The sequence below is a fragment of the Harpegnathos saltator genome, unplaced genomic scaffold, assembly GCF_003227715.2.
Source record: "Harpegnathos saltator strain DR-91 unplaced genomic scaffold, Hsal_v8.6 scaffold213, whole genome shotgun sequence".
NCBI lineage: Eukaryota > Metazoa > Arthropoda > Insecta > Hymenoptera > Formicidae > Harpegnathos > Harpegnathos saltator.
The window spans coordinates 1,103,771-1,122,129 of record NW_020229999.1 but is presented as its reverse complement, the minus strand read 5'-3'; the positions used below and the strand labels follow the sequence as shown (position 1 = coordinate 1,122,129).

Sequence of the window (18,359 nt, the reverse complement as noted above, 5' to 3'; positions counted from 1 at the left end):
GGCATATAACGCGTCCGATAGCTAAAACAAGCCGAGATCAGAATGTGAGATCCACCCTTCTTCCAGCCAAGAAAGGAGGAACGACAAAAGCACGACGGCGGAGACCATCATCCGGCTTACGACTCGCGCGCCGGCGGTGATCCGCGAAAGAATCCGCAGCGCTCCTAAGCAGCGCTCAATCGCGCTTGCGGGCATAAATCAGCTCGCGGCCGAATGGATTCGGCCAAATCAGTTGGCGGACGACGGCGCGCGATTGCCATTCCGGGCGGTAATGCCGGGCAGCGGGAGCAGTCCTGTTGGCGAAAGTCCTGGCGAAACAGGAACCGACGCGCGTACGGTCGCGTGCGAGGCTCTCGAGCTCGTTGACCTCGTCGACTGAGACGGCTAAACCGAGCATAAGTTCGGTTTCCTTTCGGATCCCGCGCCGCGTCCCCTTCGCCCACGTTCTTCCCACACCTCCTCCTCCTCCTCCTCCTCCTCCTCCTCCTCCTCCTTCACCAGCGGAGGAGAGTTATGAGCGAGTTATAGTTTTACGAGACCTGGTCCGAGACGACGATTGGCCGCGGCGGAGGGGGAGGGCGGGAGGGCGGCTGCCTTCGCATTCGGACCATTAGTCCGGCAACGGCAATTCGTCAAATCGGGAGAAATGTAGTATCAATAACGTACCGCAGCTGCTGCCAGCGAAGCATGCATTTCCCTGACGCGCAAATTGCCGGCGCCCGCGATGCCTTTTCGAACGGACGCGAGCGACAATCGTTTCCGATTTCGCCCGCTGTACTCTCGCCGCCGCTCCCGCGGTACCTTGCCGCCCTTCGGTAGCCCGCCTGGCTCCTTCTTCAACGTCTTCTTCCTCCTCCTCCTCCTACCGCTGTTCTCCGTTTAACCGACGGCACCTGCTGTTTTTGCTCGACGTCGATGCTTCGACCGAAAGCGCGCTTTTCCCCGTCCGCCCGCGGCCGCCAATCCGCCGATTCACCGGCACGCGAATAGCGAGCCCGCGCAGTCGGGCTAATGGTAGATCATCTTCTGTAAGTGGATTTAATCTCTTCGCTCCTGGTCCCTCGCTGAATTCCCGCAACGACGGGGGATGAAGATAGGGAAGCTCCGCGGCACTTCCCATGGAATTTCCCTGTGAAACTCGCCATTACTTATCATCGTTTCTTGTCTCTCCCTCCCCCCCTCCCCCCACTGCCGCTCTCTCGCCTCTTCTTTTTTTTCTATCATGCCGAACACGCCGGTGACTCAGCGCGCAGCGCGAGTCGAAAGTTACATTTCCTCCGTCCACGCGCATCGTCCACGAGAGAAACTCGGAGGGCGAAGTCGACCCCCTCGTTTGCCCTCGTAAGTGACCGCGCGTCGACGTTAATTTCCCGCGGTTTCCGCGGCTTCGCATTCACAACAACGTCGTCCCGGAGGCCGCGCGACGTTTGCGGGATAAATCCCCCGAACCCCTGCAGCCCCCTTCCGTCGTCCATCCACCAACCACCCACCCCGCTCTCTCTTCCTCCGGCCGATTCTTCTCCTTTTCCTCTCGCTTCCTCCGGCGAACCCGCGCTAAATAATAAATACGGGAGGGTTCTTCGGGAATACCCCGAGGGTGCCATTAGCGGGGTACAGGCCCGCGCCCTCGAACTTACCCTCTCGCACCCTTCGAAACCCACCTCTCCGCGATACTCCCCCTCTCTCCGCTCTGCCGTTGCTCCCGTCCTCTTCGGCTTCTTCCACGACCCGAAACGCGAGTCTAATACACTTAGAGGCGAGACGCGCGGCGCGTCCTATGGAAAAAGGGCGAGGGTCCCAACGATCGCTTTATGGAGACAGGCGCCTTTCTTTCTGCTCTCACTTTCTCTCTCTCTCTCTCTCTCTCTGTTTCCTTCTCTCTTTCTCTTCTCTCCTTTTTACGTTTTTCTCTCTTTTTGAACTCGCCGAGCGGACGTACAACGTAGAAAAGCAAAGAGAGAAAGAGAGAGAGAGAGAGAGAGGAGAGAGAGAGAGAGAGAGAGAGAGAGAGAGAGAGAGAGAGAGAGAGAGAGAGCGAGAGCGAACGTCGAATCAATGACCGACTTGAAATTTATGAAAAGGATCGAAAGATCATCCCGCTCGGCTGGCACAGCAACCGGGGAGTTGGGGGGAGCCGCGCCAACGTTTGGGATATTAATGGGGTTGCCTGTCGCGTTCCGCGCGCGCTGCAATGCGGATGGACTTTTACGCTTCGATCGAGTCCGCTCCAAGTGTCGCGCGTTAGCTTCGTGAGTCGCATCGAGCTCCAAGCTCGAGTCGAGCCCGAAAATCCCGAATCGTGAATTCGCATTCTGGCGAGGTTGATTCGTCGCTTCGTCGTCGTTTAACGCGCGTCATCGTCCTCCGTTGTTCTCCGTTTCAGCCGCGAGCGCACTCTCGAAAAACGCTCTCGAAAGCCGCAATTTCGATACTCATTAGCGCGCCGTACCGCGCGGGCCGCTTAAATTCCAAAATCCGAAATCTACTGTCAATTAAAGCCACGACCATCGACCTCTCCCCCCCCCCCCCCACTCTCTCGCTATTTATCTACCCATCTACCTATCTACCTATCTATCTACCGACCCATCTCTCCCGACGTCTCTCCCGATAAAGAGGTACGCCGCGCTGCCGGACGGAGAAAACTTCCAATCAGCGCGGCCGCTTTTTGGATCTTTTTCCTCCGGTCCGGATCAGTTAGCCGAATTCGATGCAAAGAAACATTGTGAAACGACGACTCGCCCGCCTCCGGAAACCTGCGCCGGACTTCCGGTAGATCTAATAGAGCCTGCTTGGAAAACGTCCACCGTTCGCTCTAGCCGGTCAAACGGTTAATCGAGGCCATTGCGGACAACAGAGGTTCTCAAACGCTCGCTCGCTCGCTCGCCGATACCCAAGTTCGCCAACTGCGCCGTTCGGTCTTGCTTCTGTAACTGAACTCCCGTGGCGTCGTGAAACTTCGTTCGAGGCGATACCTCGAATCGTTCCCGATGCACACGCGTCGTTGGCTTCGCCGGCGACCGCGGCATCGACCGCTAATTTCGTGAGCATCGCGAATTTGCGCAAGTTACCGGAACTCCCGGCGAAAGGCGGACTTATGCATAAAAGCCGGCGCTTCTCGAGCGTGCTTACCGAACAGTGCTCTCGATCGAGACGGAATACCGAGTTGTATTTTCAGAAGAAATTGTGCTCGACACACGTCAAATCAATTTTTTACGGACGCCTCCCCCCGGATTTAATTCTCCTCAAGAACCCGCGGCTTGCTGCCAGCGCGCAAAACCGCGAGAGGCAGGATAATAAAAACAGGAAATCAAGCTCGCGGTCTGAGAAAATAAAAGAATACCTCGAGAACGTTTAAGAGCGATCTTCCGAATATCCGCCACTTTGACCGCGTTTTCAACTCGCGCTGACCGAGTGGTAAAAAACGCGCCAGCAGCCGCATCCTTGATATTCCTCCAGGACGAGAATCCTCCGATAGTCTCCTTGGCCGCTCCAGAGTGCATCCGCCGTGCCACGCATCGGGAGACGCATCGAGGTACACGCAGCCCTGGAAACGCGCACGCGAGGCGACGCGAGGGGTAAGTATCAATAATTGAGCACCATGGGGGTGGCTTCGCTTGGCCATTTAGCGGTCGAACGAGGGGGATGGTCCGCGGGTATGCCTATGGTATGGGGATATCGGTGGATGTATCGCACGGCGAGGCCTGCTATCGACATGTCGACGATGCCAGACCGGAGCTGTATATTCTACGATATAGGAAACTATCCTAGAGAGAGAGAGAGAGAGAGAGAGAGAGAGAGAGAGAGAGAGAGAGAGAGAGAGAGAGAGAGAGAGAGACAGAGAGAGAGAGAGAGAGAGCCGCGATCATGATACGCGAAAATACCATCTGTCATTCGGGGGTGCGTGCCGGCCGGCCACCCCGTCCCCCTTACTGCCACCACTGGGATTTTCGGTCGCCTCGTCACTCCCTCGGTTCATCGTGACCTTCGATTTTTTGTTCGGCCTCGTCGACAGGAACAGGAAACTTGTCGTCGTCGTCGTCATCGTCGTCGTCATCGTCATCGTAGGAGGAACGCGGACTTGTGCATCGCGCTGCTCTCGGGAGAACGTAGCGCGAAGGAATAACATTCAAGTGAGAGAAATGTAAGTCTCTAAGAGCCGGCCGCAGGATACGCGGATAATCTTAAATCATGGGATAAGCTTAAATCTTAAAAGCGCATCGCGTATAATGACAGGCGAGAGCCGGATTCCCTATGCCGTATGCAGCGAACCGGTTCTCTCACCTCTCAAACTATCACATCCCCATTTATTATTAACGAGAAAACCATTAGCCGTTCCCAGTTCGCACCAATTGATTCTGTTCAAAATAGTAATTCAAGATTACTCGCACTAACATCCTGCGATCTGTTCTCGGAGGTCTGCATTTCCGTCAGCTCGCCCCTATATTTATATTGCGAATAATATTGAAGGAAAAAAAAAAATACGCGGTGGTTGTTGCGGTTATTATCGATCCGCTTAACCCCGCATTCGGACTGGCGGGTAAAATTCTTTAATACCCGAGACGATTACGCAACAGCTTACGTACAGGGTGTAACATCAACATGCAGGTCAGTATGACGGGTTGCTGGCCCCTATTCGGACAATAATATAGAGGTTGCCGAAGAAGTCATTCGTTGACTTTGTTGACAATGATATTTGAACAGTGCTCCCAGTTATGACAAGTGCAACTAACTTTGTACCATGATGGTTACGACAGTTTATCGACTGGAGTCGAGCTTCATTGAATTAAGAAAGATATTTAGAAGAGTGAAACTGAGAAATCAATATTACGGAATTGAGCAGAATAAACGAAAGTGACAGTTAAAGAGATAAATATTTATCATAACTGGGAGCACTGCAAATATCATTATGAACAAAGTCAACGAGTGACTTTTTCGGCAACCCCTTATCGTTCAACAACATTATCAAACATTATCGTCTGAATAGGAGCAAGCAACCCGTCATACTGATCTGTATATTGATGTTGCACCCTGTACGTCCCTCGGTAGCGCGTCGTCGCTGCCTCGTCGAATCTGCCGGCGACCTTATTTTATTAGTCGGCGCGTACACGTGTATCGGAAATTAGCGCGATCTCCACACTTCGTCGGCGACACATAATGGATAATTGAGTTTGAAATATGCATCGGCACTCCCGCACCGGCCGCGCCGTTGAAATTGCGCCGACGCCATTAAACTTCGAAAATGTTTTCTTAAATAGCGTGACCGTAAGACCCAGTTGATCCGGATTCCGGAACAATGCGGGATTTGAAACAATTGGCTGCGAACGAACGAGCGAACGAGCGAACGAACGAACGAGCGAGCGAGTGAGCGAGCGAGCGAGCGAGCGAGTATCGGGACTGGTTGCTACCCGGCAGCCGTGAATAATCGTGACCCATAGTCGGATTCACTTTCCAATTAAAGGTCTCGATTTGCATTCGACTCCAACGCTGTTGATCGGAACGCGAGCGAATAGAGGTCGTCGACCGGCCGCGCCATCGAAAGTAGCGAGTAACGAGGACGACGATAAATCGATCGGACGTGTCAAACAATATGTCCTTATCGGGGCCGGAATATCGCTCGTACGCGAGAGCGGACTATATTTACATCTCGGTTGCCGACGGGAAGTATCCCCGTGCATTTCGAGAAACTCCTTATCTCAAAGTGACGCAAGTGATTTTCATCAAACTCTCCGGAGAAGCGCATTTTTTTCGTAGAAACTATATTTTCGTAGAATGCCGGGAGCAAGGAAACATCGCGCTCTTGCGAAAATCAGTCTGTCGATGCTCCTTCCTCCTTAATTTTCCCCGAGGAGACGCGCGTCTCTCCCGCCGATTGTCATCGTGCCGTCGTCGCGGGAGGGGGGGACCGACCACGGCAATCTCTTACGTCTGAGGACCCGCGAGGACGAGCCGCGCGGGCGTTCGTGCCTCGACTTCGTCGCGGCCTTCGTCTCGCCTTCGCGTTTTAACCCCCATTAGTGACCCAGACCGCGACACCAAGGTCTCGGGCGGCACGAACAACCTAATGTTATGTAAAAATACCGCTACCCACGGCTCCCGGTGTATATTAATGCCGAAGAAGAGCGAAACGAGCGGGAGAGGCCGAGGAAGAGAGTGAGAGCGCGCGCGGAGAAGAGACATCGAACCACGAGCAGATGCTCCTGCCGGAATATCTAAATAAATCCGACCAGCCCTTAAAATCCCAGAGTCGAATAAGTAATAACATTCACCGACCACGGCTGTGTCTCGTCCTTCCTCTCTTTCTCCCTTCTTCTGTCTTTATCCTCCCTGCCGCCCCGTCTTCCGCTTCTTCTCTCTCTCTCTCTCTCTCTCTCTCTCGCTCTTAACCCCTCGCCTGTTTTGCCTGCATAAGCGAGCACGTCCGATTTCGAGACTTTAATTGGCCAGAGGGAATTCCGCCGCGTGGCCTTACTTTACGAGGAAACTTTCGAGATATTTTGAGCTGAGAAAGAAAGAGAGAGAGAGAGAGAGAGAGAGAGAAGAGGTAAAGGCGAGGAATGGCGAGGGCAAGAAGAAGGAAGAGGCGAGGGAAACACGCTGCACGCACTGCTTTTCCGGTTACATGGGAAAACGGATCTGCGAGATTGAGTCGCGACGTAGCGACCGCGCGCTTGAAAGATTTGACTTTTATCGCGCGAATGGGTGCGTTTTATAAAAGCTCTCCCCGCGTCCGAAGACGACGACAGCGTTTCGAGTATACGCTGTAATACTTTGCAATTTGTCGCGAGACGGAAAGAGAGCGAGAGAGAGAGAGAGAGAGAGAGAGAGAGAGAGAGAGAGAGAGAGAGAGCGAGAGAGAGAGAGAGAACACGAAAGGCCCAGCCGAGAGACTGTCGCGCGGATCTCACGTGAACGTATCCAATTCGCAATTCTGACGATCGTGCCTTTTATTTCGAGGGTAATTCGGCGCGCGACATATCAAGGCGAGCTACGTTCGCACACGTCGCAATCCCTTAACTTTCGACGCGATCTGTTAATCTAATTATTATCAGCAAGGCAACGCCATTAACTGCAGGCGCAGAGCGGTGGTCTTCGCGCGCGGATGGATTAGCGCGGACGTGGTTGCGTGTGCGCAAACACGCGACGACACCGAGTTCATCCCGGCGAGCTAGGACGATTTACGAGGTTTCACAGGCTTGTCTGGCACGCAGATAGGGCGAATGTGTCAATTACGATAACGCGCATCGACGAGCGATTTATCTGATGAAATTATTCAGACGCTCGTCGACAATTATCACGCGCGCGCGCGCGCGCGCGCGTGCGTAGAGAGAGTGCCGCGCCGCGTAACGCTCTTTCTCTCGTTCGTTCTGAGATGGACAAAAAGAGAGAGAGAGAGAGAGAGAAATCTTTTTCACCCGAATTACACTCGTCGACGTTGCTTCGCACCGTATTTTATCTCCCTCCCCTCGACGCGTCACATTGCGCCGTGTCGATTAACCGCGCGGGAGAGAAAGATCGGTTGAATTAACCCCATCGGTTGAATTAATTCTCTCGCATCAACGAACGCCGACGTTTACACCCCCGTCGCCTCGTTATCGGCGTTAGCTTCCAGTCGACAACATCGGTCGACCGTTGATCGCTTCTTGATCTTACAAACTCCGAATTATTCCCGGGAATTGAGGCCGCGTCAACTGTCAGCTTGTCGAAGCGGCTCGTGCATCTATTTTTTAATTTATTACCGATGCGGTCACTGTTGCCGTCATCGTCGTCATCGTCGTCACCGTGGCGAGTCGAGTTCCCATGATGCATGACGCCGCAGATTCTCTCCTCTCTCTCCGCTCTCTTTCTCAGATCTTTCAACTCGACTTCGGGGTCCAGCTCGTCCTCCGCTCGGTTGAATTTAACAGCGTTATCGTGTATCTCTTTCGGTATTTTCGAGACTTCTCGTCGTGCCGCTGTCGAGCTCGCTGGACCCGCTGTGGCAGCTCCGCTGTCGCTCGCGTTGTCAATTTTTGCCTCGCAATTTATCGCGTCGAGTTCTCCCCTAACATGGTTATCGGATGTCGCGTTTATCGCGCTTGATTTCTCGCTCGCGTCCGCAGTTTCGCTTTCGTTATCCGCGAAAACATTGATGCCGCGCTCCAGCGATCTCAGATCGTTCTCTCCCGTCGCGCTGTTATCGCTCTCCCCGTTCGTACTCTTTCCCGCGACTTTCTCCAACTCGTTCGTGCCGTCATCGATCTCGGAAGAGAACGTCGCGCGAGAACCGTCGGGACGACTCGCGTTCGCCGTCACGCCAGCCGCGAGTTCCTCTCGCCTCGTCCTGGGACTCTCGTCGTCGGTCGGCCTCCGTTTGTCCGCTTCCGTCAATTTCGCGAACCGTTCACGCTCCCTGCTCGCGTTGTCCCTCATGTCCTTGCCGAACGCGACCTCCTCCAGCTGCTCCTCGTTCTCCCTCCGCCAAGCCTCGCGCTTATTGAGCAGTATCACTTCGTCTTCCAGGCGATTCTTCCCCTTTATCGGCAACAAATCGGCCGACCCATCGCTGCCAGCTTTCCTACGGGCCGACTCCTGCTCCCTCTTTCTCCGCTTGCCCGTCAATTCCGCGTCGAGGACGTCGAGCGAGTCGTAAATCGTCGGCGCCTCGTAGCCCGAGTAAAGTGAGGTCCGACGGTTTTTTTCCGGATTCGCGCGTTTCCGTCGCGACCCGGATGACGAGCTCGCGCGATCCCGATGCTTGCGACGTCCCCGACGCTTCGGCTTCGGCTTCGGCTTTCCGCGATCCTCGCTGCTCTGGTGCTTCCTCGAGCGGTGACGCCGCTTCGTCCGGTCAAGGCTGCGCGTTTCTCGGCGACGAGGCGCGACGCGATCTGCAAATTTCGGGACGCATGGCGAATGATATTTTAGCCATTTCTGGGAAAACACAAGTGATTTAAAATGTTCAGGCAAGTTGGAAAAATGCATCACGATTGAAGCCTTAAATGCTCAAGCTTTCCAGCAAAATCGTCCTTGTGTACTCTCAGGATTGAGCACGTAGATTATTTATTGATTAATTTACTTTCACAATAAGCGTACTCGGTCTCCGATCCGGATGTTCATCTTAATCAGTGGAAATCGACGCGTTAACGCGGTGTGCGATCATTTCCTCGGCAATGGCAAATGGGAATGTAACACGATAAGCTCGTTGGCGTGAGAAGGAAAAATGCGTATCGACCGCTCCGGGCATCGCAGGCGACGCGCGAGCGTGTCCGATCGTATGAAATATTCCGCGTATGTGTGTAATTACTCGCAGAGTTTAAAAGTTCGGCCGAAACCGCCATGGTCTTTTATCGAATGCATGGAGATAGTTTACGGTGGCGCGGTATTTAGAGAGAAAACACATTCCCGATAACCAATTTCCCGTAGCCGATAGTTGAAGAAACATCGCCCGCGGCGCCCGTACACGCTGCGCCCCCTGCCGAAATTTTAATATTTATCCTGCAAATGCGTGTCCCGGTGACGCGAAGCCGCACCACTGACCGCGTAGTCGTCGTCGTCATTGATGAGAGAGAGAGAGAGAGAGAGAGAGAAGGCGTTGCGAATGACGTTGCAAATGACGAGTGCACTCGCCAAAGAGCGAAATTACGAAGAGCGTTATCATACAGCTAGCAGTTTACCTGCCATTCCAAACGTGGCGTTGTCGAACCGGAGAAAATTACGCGCGTCGATCGGCGAAGGGAACGCGTCCCTCGTCGTCATCGGGTAGCTTGCATTAGCATTATTAGGTATCGCGTTTTGATATTGCAGAATGTTCCCGGTTCGAGCTCTCGCGGCTCCAGCGCGCGCCTCCGCTTTCGTATCCGCGGCCTCTCGCGCTTCGATCTGCCGCAGGAGCAGATTTAATTGGCGAGTCTGGAAAGCAGACGACCGCGGAATTATTTTCCGCGACGGAGCAAGATTATTCTTTTGTTTATCTGTGTCTCTTTGTCCTGCGTTAAGATGAACGCTGAACATAAAGTAATTCGCAGAATCTCTCAATCCTGAGATTCCTCGAATTATTCTTCCGATATTTGTATCCCGTATAAAAAAAAAAAAGAGACAGTATTCCTCGTTGCTTAACAAAGTTAAATGAACAAACGATATTTTAATCGGATCGTGTACCAAGTAATCGTGGACCGTCTGAACCCTCGTTTTCTCTTGCGCCGTCAGGGCGTTGTATTCCTTCACGAGGGATTCCAACACTCGCGCTTTCTTCTGCAGGTCGCTAATGTTCGCTTCTCGGTCGGAGGTGCTGTCGAACAAGAATTTGGCTCCCGAATCTCCTTCCAGGACGACCTTCTCGCGGACCAACGGCAACGGTGGTGCCTGCGCGGTACGAATACTGTATATTTATCGAGCGGTGAAAGCGCGACGTGGCGCGCGCTACGACGGAACGTACGTCGTCCACCGACTCCTCCTCTCGATCCACTTCCAAGATCCATCCTAGAAAGTCTCGCATGCCCGCGGATAAGGAGACGCAAGTCTTCCTCTGCACTTCGTTCAGAATCAGTCTGCCGAGCAGCTCCATGACTCGCTTCATCGTCGTCTCCGTGTGATTCGCCTGGATCGCATTAATTACCGGGATTAGTTCGGAATTGTCAGATTCGAATTGGCGATTCAATAGCGCGAATTATCAGGCTAAATGTGATGGTGATTACTCCGCCGTCGTCGAGTCCCCGCGGATAAGCCGCCGTCACGTCCTCCGTTTTAAAGTCACGATCAAGTCCGGGGCCGAAGACGCTCCTCAATCGCTCGTTCTTTTCAACCTACGCACCCACAGCGATCGTTCTTCGTGATTACCTCGGCAGGAAGAAACGTGCGCTTTAAATACGATTTGTATCCCGTAGAATACTCTCTCTCTCTCTCTCTCTCTCTCTCTCTCGTCCGTCGCGAAGCGATAATTTCTCACCGACCGAGATCTCGACCGACGCGAACTATTATAGCTCGTGCTGGTTTACTTCCGCGATTTGACATTTCCCGACGCTCGAATGAACAACGACGTCGGAAGCGAAATCCGTCCGCTCCCGACGAGGGTGGGCGTCGTCGAAGATGGCGCCCTTTAAGACTCGCCGGCCTTTACTCGCCTGCTCGAATATCTGCCGGACGATTTTCCCAGCCAGCTCGCCGCGAAGCGCCACGTCCATCTGCGACTCGTCGTCGACGTTGTCGGCTGCGAGGAGCAGCGTAATTTCCTTTCGCCGCGCGTCATCCTCCAGCGGCTTCACTGTCTGAAAAATCATCCGTAATTCTTTTCTCCTTTTATCATCCGGAGCGGCGCTCGCGACGACGACTTCCGCGCGGAGACGCGATCGCCGCGCGGTCGTCCCGTATTCCTCCCTCGACCCTCCTCGCACACTCACACTCTGATCCTCCGCGTTCTCATAAAGCACCCTTTCACCCAACACCCCGGTCGACCCCGCGTCAAGCGACCGCCCCCGATCGGCCGTTCTGCTCTTCTGGCTACTGCTACGTCCACTCGAGCGAGACGCCTCGGCTCTGTTCTCCTTCTGCTTCCTCCTCTGATTTTTCCTCGGCTTCCAATCGCCTCGATCGTCGCTCTTCAACGTGTCGGATCGATGCGTGCGACGTTCTCCGTTGCGCCGATTATTCCAAGAGGAATGCAAACCACCGCCTTCCTTCGCGTGTTTCTGCGGGATGTTTGCAGAGAGTTGACTCTTCTCTTCCTCCTCCTCCTCCTCCTCCTCCTCTTTCTTCTTCTTCTTCTTTTTTTTCTTCTTGTTATTAGCTTTTCCATTTTTCCCGCGCTTCCCCGAGTCAACGCTCCGAAGCCTCGTCGAGTACCGCTCGAGCATGTCGTCGTGCCAGTTCGGAGTCGCGTAGCCGCGATACACGCCGTCGGCACGATCCTCCAGGACGTCCCGGAGACGCGGCCGATCAACCAGACTCCCGTCCGCGTCGTCGGCAAACGCGCGATACGACGCGGCCGAACGTCTGATCCGCTGAGTCGGCTGATTCGCGTCTGTTTGCTCGGCAGCCTCAGGATCTTCCGCGCGAATCGTATTCGTCGAGATCGATTCTACCGTTTTGTCGATGCTGCGATCGCCGATGTCACGGCGAGTGTCCAGGACGATGGTCGCGCCCGCGGTTGCATTGCAGCGCCGATCCTGCGAGGTGGATAAATCGTCGCGCGAAGCTCCCGGAGGATCGCGAGGCTCGGAATTCGCAGTCTCGTTCGCGCCGCTCGGAATCGGCGTCTCCTCCACGGCCTTCAGGCTCCTGCCGAACCTGACTCTCGCGTCGTCGTCAAAATCGTCGTCGCGCCAGTCCAGCGATTCCACGAAGGACTCGCGCAAGTCCTGCGGGCTGATAGCCGCAGTTTGCCTCTTCGCATCTCGCTTGAGCGCGTCGCGCTCGTCGGACTTGCGAGTTTCGACGTCGATCGTCGGTCGTCCTGGCGCGTTTCCACCCGCAAGCGAGCTGCTTTCACCTGCCGTTATCTAGACGGATATTATTTCACGACGTGTTGTTGCAATTTTCACTTCCCGCGAAGGGGAAGAGTCTGTCTAACGAATAAATAAAAGAAACGTTCCGATACGTTTCTCGATTGATAAGAATCGCATGTACTTTCGACACCTTCGACTGAGTGCACGCTTTGAAGGAAGGCAGGCTCGGCGAATTTTCCTGGACGACGCTGCTTTGCTCGAAGCCGCCTTTAAACATGTCGTCCGTGACTTTGAGCGTGAGATAACTGCTCGCCGGCGCCGCGGCTGTCGTTCGAATAATTCGCAATATTAATGTGATTTTCTCGTCGTGCGACATGCGAAAATCGCAAGAGCTGCGGCAGAGAGAAAGGACTTAAGGGGACTGGAGAGTCAGATTGCTGAAAAATTGTGCTTGTTTTTGATCATATTTTGTGACGAACTGAATAAACGTGCAAGAATGAAATTTTAAGTATTTTTTAGGTATATCTTAGGTATATTTATACAACATATGAAGAGTAGAAAAATTTTGTTTATTAACAAATACTCGTATACGATATAAATATACGATATATATACGAAATATACGATATATATATAGCTGAAATATACTCTTTTTTTTCAAGTTGTCGTTTTTGCAGTGATATCTCGGCTCTCGATGGTTCGATCAGAGCGAATTTTAGCTAGAAATCTTGAGGAGGCTTATCATTATCCGGTGAACCATTATAAAAAAAAATCTAACAAAATTAACAAAATGGCAGCTATTATTAGGAAAAAATCCAAATTTTTCAATTCTTTTGCAATAAAAAAATTAATATCTCGAAATGAAATATTTTGACGTAATTGTCCATGGTTCATCTGAGAGCCAGATGAACAAATATTATTGCTTTAAAATTGCAAATCGATACGAAGCTCAGTTTCGGAGAAATTGCAAAAAGTTGAAGAATAAAATTTCCCGAAAAGCGCGTTTAAACTTTAAGTGGACGTATATTTATATGAGTATTTGTTAATAAACAAAATTTTTCTACTCTCTTCATATGTTATGTAAATATATCTAAAATTTTCATTCTTGCACATTTATTCAGTTCGTCGCAAAATATTGTCAAAAACAAGCACGATTTTTCAGTAATCTGAAAGCTCCAATCCCCTTAAGAGATACGGGAGAGAAGTCTATTAAAAGTTGAGGAGGCAAGTCTGTGATGAAAATACTGATTAGCGCAAAATGCTCAAAGATCGCGCGGGTCGATTCGATGAAAACGGAGACGGATGGGAGGCACCGCGCGTGGATGATTGTGTATTCAGCATTTACTCGTCCAAGATGCATCGGCCGAGTGGAGTCTCCTCTGTGCATCGTCGTTTTGATTCGAGCCGAATAATCCGTCGTCCAATGGCCGTAATTGAGAGGGCTCCGTATCAAGCTTATCATCCGATTCATAGCGCAGTCTTTGATCGCCTCTGAGCCGGGGTCCGCTCTTTAATTCACCCTCCGGCCAATCGTACACTTTCTTTAATTCCTCGTACAGAGGCTCGACGTCGTTCGACGGCGTCCGATCGTTCTCTCGATAATAGTAACGATCCTCCGGCCTGCGAAGAAAACTCTTAAACACGGGCAACTTCGCGAGAATGAGTAGATCATTTTTGCGAAATTTATTTTTCTTGTTTGGCCAATCTGATATCGTCCGACAGTTTTCCGACAGATTTCCTCCGCTACTTTTTACGGAATTCTATCTGTTTCGTTTCAATCTTAAATCAGTCACAATTTATTTTTAATTCACTTATATTTTCCTCTATCTAGCAACCCGATATTTCCCAAAATAAAATATAAGCTAACCCGAGAGAGAACATATAAAACTTTTAAACAGATATAAAATATAAAAGACAAATCTCTCTTGAATCTATCGCGACGGTCTGAGGGAAAAATAATATTCGTCCGATCCTGCGCGAGCAAGCAGTTAATATCGTCGTTTGTTCTTTAACTTTGAATAAGTATGTTCTATGATGATATGTTTAACATTCGATAGACAAGTAAGAGCAATCGTACCGCTCGCCGTCGAAATCTTCGTAGAGGTCCTCCGCGGTTTTCGACTGCTTATCTCGCTCCAAAATTTTGATCGGCTGTAGATTCGATAAAATATTCTCGATGATATCAGGATCCACATTTACGCGCGCATTGGACGCGTACTTCGACGGATCGTTCCAAGTGATTTTCTCGCTAGAGCTACCTCCTGACGACGCTTCTGAGTCACCCGATGATGTCATTTTGTTCTCAAACGACTCTTCTGACCTACCGCGGACGTCTGTTTTTCGGTCATTTGCACCAACAGCATCGCGTTTCCGCGCACTCGAGTTTGTAATTAACACATTCGCTACTACGACTTAATTGGAAAACCACTTCCACGTAGAGTGCGGTGTTTCTTTCTGTGTGTAATAATGTAAAACAAGCTCTGTGTTCGTGTGAACATAGAAGAATTAACGCTGTCAAACGCGCGCGTGTAACGCAAATAGCGAATGTGTTGACACACATTGTGGATCGTACAGTACGTTATAATATTTTATACGGTATTTAAACATGTAATTAATAAATACACCAGGTCACATATGTTTATGACATTCGTTCAAATATTATCCTTTTCTCTTTCTTGTAAAAAAAAAAAATCACTAATCAGAATTTATGGATATATAAAATTTTCAAGTAAATGATTGCACGGCCCTTGGTTCAAATCAAGAATATGAGAAAGAGAATAACGACAGCCCCATATTGCTGATCCAATTTGCATATTTTTACTGTGCAGTATATTACACGTGTATGCAAATGAGCCTCGCAATTGGGCAATCTCTCTCGTGTTCCTTTAAACACACGAATCTGCATTCTCGGTCTTCAACGCTTCGGAAACTAAAGACGTTGATTTACGTCTCCGGTCCGCAAAGCGTTAATGAAACGAGCAACGATCCGAGACGTCGCGTCAGCGACGTTGAGCGGTTCGATTTACCATTTCGATTTCGCACTCGCCGCCACCTCGCCCCGACGGTTCTCATTCACGACGTCTTGGCTCTCACGAATCTTCCCCGCGTTTTCCTCGACCGACCGTTCTCGCTCGTTTTCGAACGGATTCTCGAGGCTCGACTCTGACGAATCTGCGGCCGACTTGCCGTCTTTCCGACCAGTTCCCGCGGTCTTATTCTTAGGCTCGCCGAGGTCGACGATGAACTCCTCCTTCGGCTCTTTGTTCCTCAATCGCGACTTCTCGCGCTCCTCCTTCGTCACTGCCTCCTCGTTCTCGTTCTTCTTCTTCCCTAATTCGCCCAGCCGACAAACCTGCACTTTGCCGTCTGTCGACGCGCCAAACGATTTCGCGCACGATTTTATTACGCCTTCCTCTCTCATCGTTTATCATCACCGTAATTATCGTTTATCATTGCCATATTGTTATCATATATTGTTATTTTATCCTATATCGATTATTATCATATATATATATATATATATATATACATATATTGTGTTTCATTCTATTTATCAACATGTTGACTGTCACACTTGTCGCTATGATATTAACGGGTTTCACGTAGTAAAATTTATCTACAAAACGCAACCAACTGCAACTAAGATAGATTAAATGTACATACAATAACTAATAGAGAGAACCACTAAAACTTGCCGCGTTTATTCGTCGCATCTTCGATGATTCGAGCTCGAGTCGAGCGTGGAAAAATAATCAGCGGAAATTATCGACGCTAGAAGAGCCGACGAAGCGTGCAAGAAACTTTGGTGCAAGGAAACATACCGCTTTGCGGAAATCAAACAACGCGGCGGTCAACATGCTAGATGTCGCGTTCTTACCGCGCTTTATCTTCGTCTTATCGTCCGGCGAAAGTCCCGCGTCCGCCCGTTCGTCCGCCAACGCGTCGCGCGTCTCTTGCTCTTCGTCGCCATCGTAATCGTAATACTCGATCGTATCCAAAGCGGTGCGCTTCTGTAATCGCCGCCTGTAATCGCCGCCCTTCTTGTCGAGCCTCCGCTTGATCAACATGTCGACTTTAGCCTTCACAGGATCGATCCTCCGACCGGCCGACGCTCGGTCCTCCCCTTCGCCCTCTGCAAACGCGGATACGTCGCTTTTACTTTCGCACGCGCGCGCTCACGCGTCGTTGAGTTCGCAAGCGTAAGTTTCAGCAGCGTCTAATTGTACCCTCCATCACGCCCGCTTCCCTGTCATTAGAATCGGCCGCGAACTCTTCCGCGTTCTGATTCAGGTATTCTTCGCTATCGTCTTGCTTCTCGTCGGGGCTTGCCGCCGCCGCCGCCGCCTTGCTGCTCTCGGCGTCCTCGGCTACCTCGTCGTCAGACTCGACATTTTCCAACGAGTACGTCGATCGTTTGCGACGAGCGTGATCGTCGGATCGATCGTCGCGAGGATCGCCTGTAACCGCTTCACCTCGCTGACGATCCTGGTCCACGGGGATCCACAGCAACTTCCGCTGTGAATGACCACCGAGCCTGTAATTCGCGACAGTCTCGTTCCCGCCTGACGCGGCGGGAATATCGACTTTATCGATATCCGAATTTCCATTCGACTCATTCTCTCGGCCGTCCGACGCGGCCAAGGACGCAGCCATCTGTTGCCGCCGCGAGTCCTTGCCCGGAACCGACCGGGCCAAGTTGGCGTCGCGTGTGTTCGCGACTTCCGGCTTCGCCATCGCCACTCCGACGAGATCAGCCGACGACGGGTCGCTCGACGAGCCCGTCGCTTTCGCATCCCCCGGCTCGTCGGCGTCGCTCGTTCTCCTCGTCTCCTCCGCGGAGAAAAGAGAAGAAGCGCGCTCCGGGTCCTCCCCCGTTCGCCGAGACAATCTTACCGGCTCGTCCGCCTCCCGCTTTTGATACGGACGCCCTTGAGGCTCGGAGCCGTTGACGAAGACCTTGATCACAGCGGATATCGGCTCGCGCCTTCCCCTTCCAGCCCCCCCGGCCGCCCCGCGCTCGCCCGACCCAACGAGCGCGCTTGTTTCGACGACGACGGCATCGGCGCGCGATTCATTTGTCGTCGGAAAGCCCAAGCACCGCGACATATTTCCCCGGGGAAGAACCTCCCCCGCGTCCTCCGCTGGCCCCTCGGCCGCGGCGAGTCGCGATACTTGTCGCGCCGCGACTTCGGGTCTCTCCTCCCCGGCGTTGTCGATCGTCAGCAGACGCGTGGACTTTGTACTTGGGCAATTCGCGGATGCGTTCCAGCGGGCTAAGCTGCTCGCGAGACTGAGCGATCCTGCGCGACCCGTCGTCGTGGATTCGCCGGTCGCCGGGGTTGCTTCGGGTTCCTCGCCTCGCCGGGCGATTCGCCGAGCGAGCGAGCTCGCGTTCGCCGCCGTCGTCTGAGCTGCGATCGCGTTTTCCGACGTGTTCCTTGAGTATTGCTTCATCGTCAGGATTGACCGGATTGCGGCCTCAAGACGAGTGGACGCGCTCGTCTCGTTGCTCGAGCAGCCGCTGGAGCTTCTGCTGCTGCGCTTGCCACGGTCGCGCGATCTCCCCGTGAGGTCCACTCTCGGCGGCGAGTCGTTCTTGTCTCCGGCTCTCTTCATTCGCAATATTGTTTCCGGATACTCGTCGAGATCGCGTAATCGCTCAAGGTCGAACATTCCGAGTGCCGGCCTCGGGTCCTCCCACCAGTCGGACTTCTCTGGAGGATCAAGTGCCAATGCTCATCGTGGGGATGTTAACCCGAAGGCTACCGTGAATGAGATTTCACCCCGCGCGAATTTTTAATTCTATTGAGAAACGTAACCACACGGACAATTTTACAGCTATCTATTTACATTATCAGGAGAGTGACAGCATTATGATAAGAGATCGATCCTCGCATATACTTTGCTACAAACAATAGCGAGAAAAGTTAACTTGGGCTG

General features: G+C 52.1%; 1 protein-coding gene across 1 annotated transcript; it reads right to left on the bottom strand.

Annotated features, from left to right (window-relative positions):
• Positions 1-7,379: 7,379 nt before the first annotated feature.
• LOC112588418 (uncharacterized) lies at positions 7,380-17,153 on the bottom strand. The gene is made up of 12 exons (XM_025298284.1): positions 16,646-17,153; positions 16,297-16,551; positions 15,446-15,785; positions 14,497-14,739; positions 13,765-14,039; positions 12,601-12,743; positions 11,100-12,473; positions 10,674-10,781; positions 10,389-10,576; positions 10,138-10,357; positions 9,654-9,888; positions 7,380-8,867 (listed from the first exon to the last, which is right to left on the bottom strand). Exons 1-12 carry the CDS (start codon positions 17,151-17,153, stop codon positions 7,540-7,542), a joined length of 5,217 nt encoding a protein of 1,738 aa, XP_025154069.1. The 3' UTR covers positions 7,380-7,539.
• Between the last annotated feature and the right edge of the window lie 1,206 nt (positions 17,154-18,359).

Coding starts and splice junctions, on each gene's coding strand:
- LOC112588418 (XM_025298284.1), bottom strand. CDS start 17,153: ATGGCGAAGCCGGAAGTCGCGAACACACGCGACGCCAACTTGGCCCGG. Junction 10,782..11,099: donor TCCGGCAGATATTCGAGCAG/GCGAGTAAAGGC, acceptor GTGGGTGCGTAG/GTTGAAAAGAACGAGCGATT. Junction 9,889..10,137: donor AGACGGTCCACGATTACTTG/GTACACGATCCG, acceptor TCTGCTTTCCAG/ACTCGCCAATTAAATCTGCT.